Source organism: Microtus ochrogaster, chromosome 10 (assembly GCF_000317375.1).
Source record: "Microtus ochrogaster isolate Prairie Vole_2 chromosome 10, MicOch1.0, whole genome shotgun sequence".
Classification (NCBI taxonomy): domain Eukaryota; kingdom Metazoa; phylum Chordata; class Mammalia; order Rodentia; family Cricetidae; genus Microtus; species Microtus ochrogaster.
Window position 1 is genome coordinate 45,563,159 of NC_022016.1, and position 2,197 is coordinate 45,565,355.

Sequence of the window (2,197 nt, forward strand, 5' to 3'; positions counted from 1 at the left end):
TTGAAGGCATAGAATCTCAATCCAAAGTGTCTGAGACAGGGGAAGAGCTCCTTCTCCACCTGCCGGGTGGTGGCATTGTACATGCCCTGCAGGGAGACATTTGGAGAGGAAGGACATGTTAACAGACTCCAAATGTATCTTCCTAAATCCATCAGTTTAACCTTAAGAATCCTAGACCTTGACAATCAGGGCATTCATACAGTGCTGTCGGCAGATCTCATGGCTATGCCAAAGATCGAGACTCAATGGATCCTTGGTCACCAAAGTCTGGATGGTCCTAAAACACCAGATTCCTCTCACCTGATACACAGTTGGCACGATCCAGCCATTTTTCTTGCAGAGGGTACAGATCTCAGCCACTTCCCAGGAGGCATAGTTGGACAGGCCAAGCTCCACAAACTTGCCCTGCACGGGAGAGACTCCATCAGAGCCCAGCTCAGTCCAGGAGACCAGGAAGGGGGGACTGACTGGGTGGGGAGCCTGGAGTGAGGTCTGTGCCTGCCCTGCTGTGTGTTGCCAGCACTCACTCTCCTGGCAGGGTCAAGTTGGAAAGATCAGAGAGCATCTCCCCAAGCTCAGGGCCCACACTCACCTCCTGATGCAGCTGGTGGGTGACCTGCAGTGTCTCCTCTATAGGGGTGTTGTGGTCTGGGTAGTGTAGGTAGAAGAGGTCCACCCGGGGACACTGTAGCCGCTTCAGTGACGTCTCCAGCTGGAACCGGACATCATCAGGCTTCAATGTCTTCCCAAACGTTCCAATAGCCTTGGTGGCTATTTTCACTTTTGGGGTGGTGGTGGGGAAACATGCAAGTTCAAGTCACTTTATCAAACATAGTATCTTCCTTAACAGTTGAGTAACAGAACTGGGCTGCATATGGTGGTGCCTGCCTCTGTTCCTAAATCTTCAGGGTTAGAGGAAGAGGAGGGATACAGGAACTCAAGGTCAGCCTTGTCTTCATAGTACAAATCTAGTTCTATATCAAACACTATATCCAAAAAACAAGTGAGGACAAAGAATGGATTGAGGGAGAATGAGGGGAGGGAGAGAGAGAGAATTAGGAGATATACAGACACACAAAGGCAGAGATATAATTGGATTCAAATTGTAGCTCTGCCATTAATTAGTAGCTGTAGTAGCTGTGGCCTTGAATAATTGATGCCTCCTCAATGCTGCTAATGGTCAATGACAATGGGAGTGATAATGGCTTACGGAGAAGCCCTGAGGGTTGACAGGCATAACTGACAATGAACATGAAGAGTGGTTGGTATTCTCGCTGTGACAATTACCTACTGGGCACCTAGATGAGCCAAACCAGGCACTAGGGCTGGTGGATGCAGAGGACCTGCACTCATGGCCTTGCAGAATACAGGGGGAAACTTGAGGTTCCACAAAGGGGCAGAGCAGAGAGGCAGAGGCAGAGGCTAGCCTGGGATCACAGGGGTTCCTGAGAATCTCATCTGAGTGTCTAAAGCAAGTAAGAAGCTAGCAGACCAAGGACATTGAGGTACTTGTTCACAGGAAGAAGGGCTTTAGAAACCATGAGAAAGAAGGTCTGGGGTGAGGGACACGGGGATAGAGAAAAGAGAACAGAGCTGGAGAGAAACCGCTCTGATAGCACCCCACTTGGAGTCTGGATTTTAGACCTGGGGTTGTGAGCGGGGAAGTCTCTGAATCCTTCTAGTCCCGAGCTCTGTGATCATTTCCAGATGTTTTGAAAGGTAGCCCTGAATGCAGCATGGGCACAGGGCATGTGTGATTATAGGGAAGGAAGGTGCAGAAGGAACTGGGGACAGAGACAGAAGAGGCTTTGCTGAGAGCCTGGGAGAAGGAAAGTCAGGGCCAGCTACAGACTCTGATTGGGAAAACAGACCAGTTCTGGGACCATCTGAGAAAGTCCTTGCTTCTCTCCCTGCCCTGCTGAAAGTCCAGTGGGATTTTTGATGGTAGAGGAATGGATGTATGATCAATGGGAACATAGAAGGATGTTCTATGGATGGAAAGGACAGACTGGTGGGTGGATGGATGGCGGGCAGGCAGGATGGATGGATGGACTGACAGATGGAAGAAAGGATGGACAGACACATGGATGGATGGATGGATGGATGGATGGATGGATGGATGGACGGACACGTGGATGGATAGATGGATGGATGGATGGACTGACAGATGAATGGAAGGGTGGACAGACACGTGGAT

At 49.9% G+C, this 2,197-nt stretch overlaps 1 protein-coding gene across 1 annotated transcript in view; it reads right to left on the bottom strand.

Annotated features, from left to right (window-relative positions):
- LOC101989091 (aflatoxin B1 aldehyde reductase member 3-like) overlaps nt 1-2,197 on the bottom strand; it is a 7,525-nt gene that overhangs the window by 3,785 nt on the left and 1,543 nt on the right. Inside the window, exons 2-4 of the mRNA XM_013348301.2 lie at nt 593-780; nt 301-405; nt 9-86 (exon numbers count right to left, since the gene is read on the bottom strand). Coding sequence (XP_013203755.1) covers nt 9-86; nt 301-405; nt 593-780 — 371 coding nt within the window. The remainder of the gene's footprint in view (nt 1-8; nt 87-300; nt 406-592; nt 781-2,197) is intronic.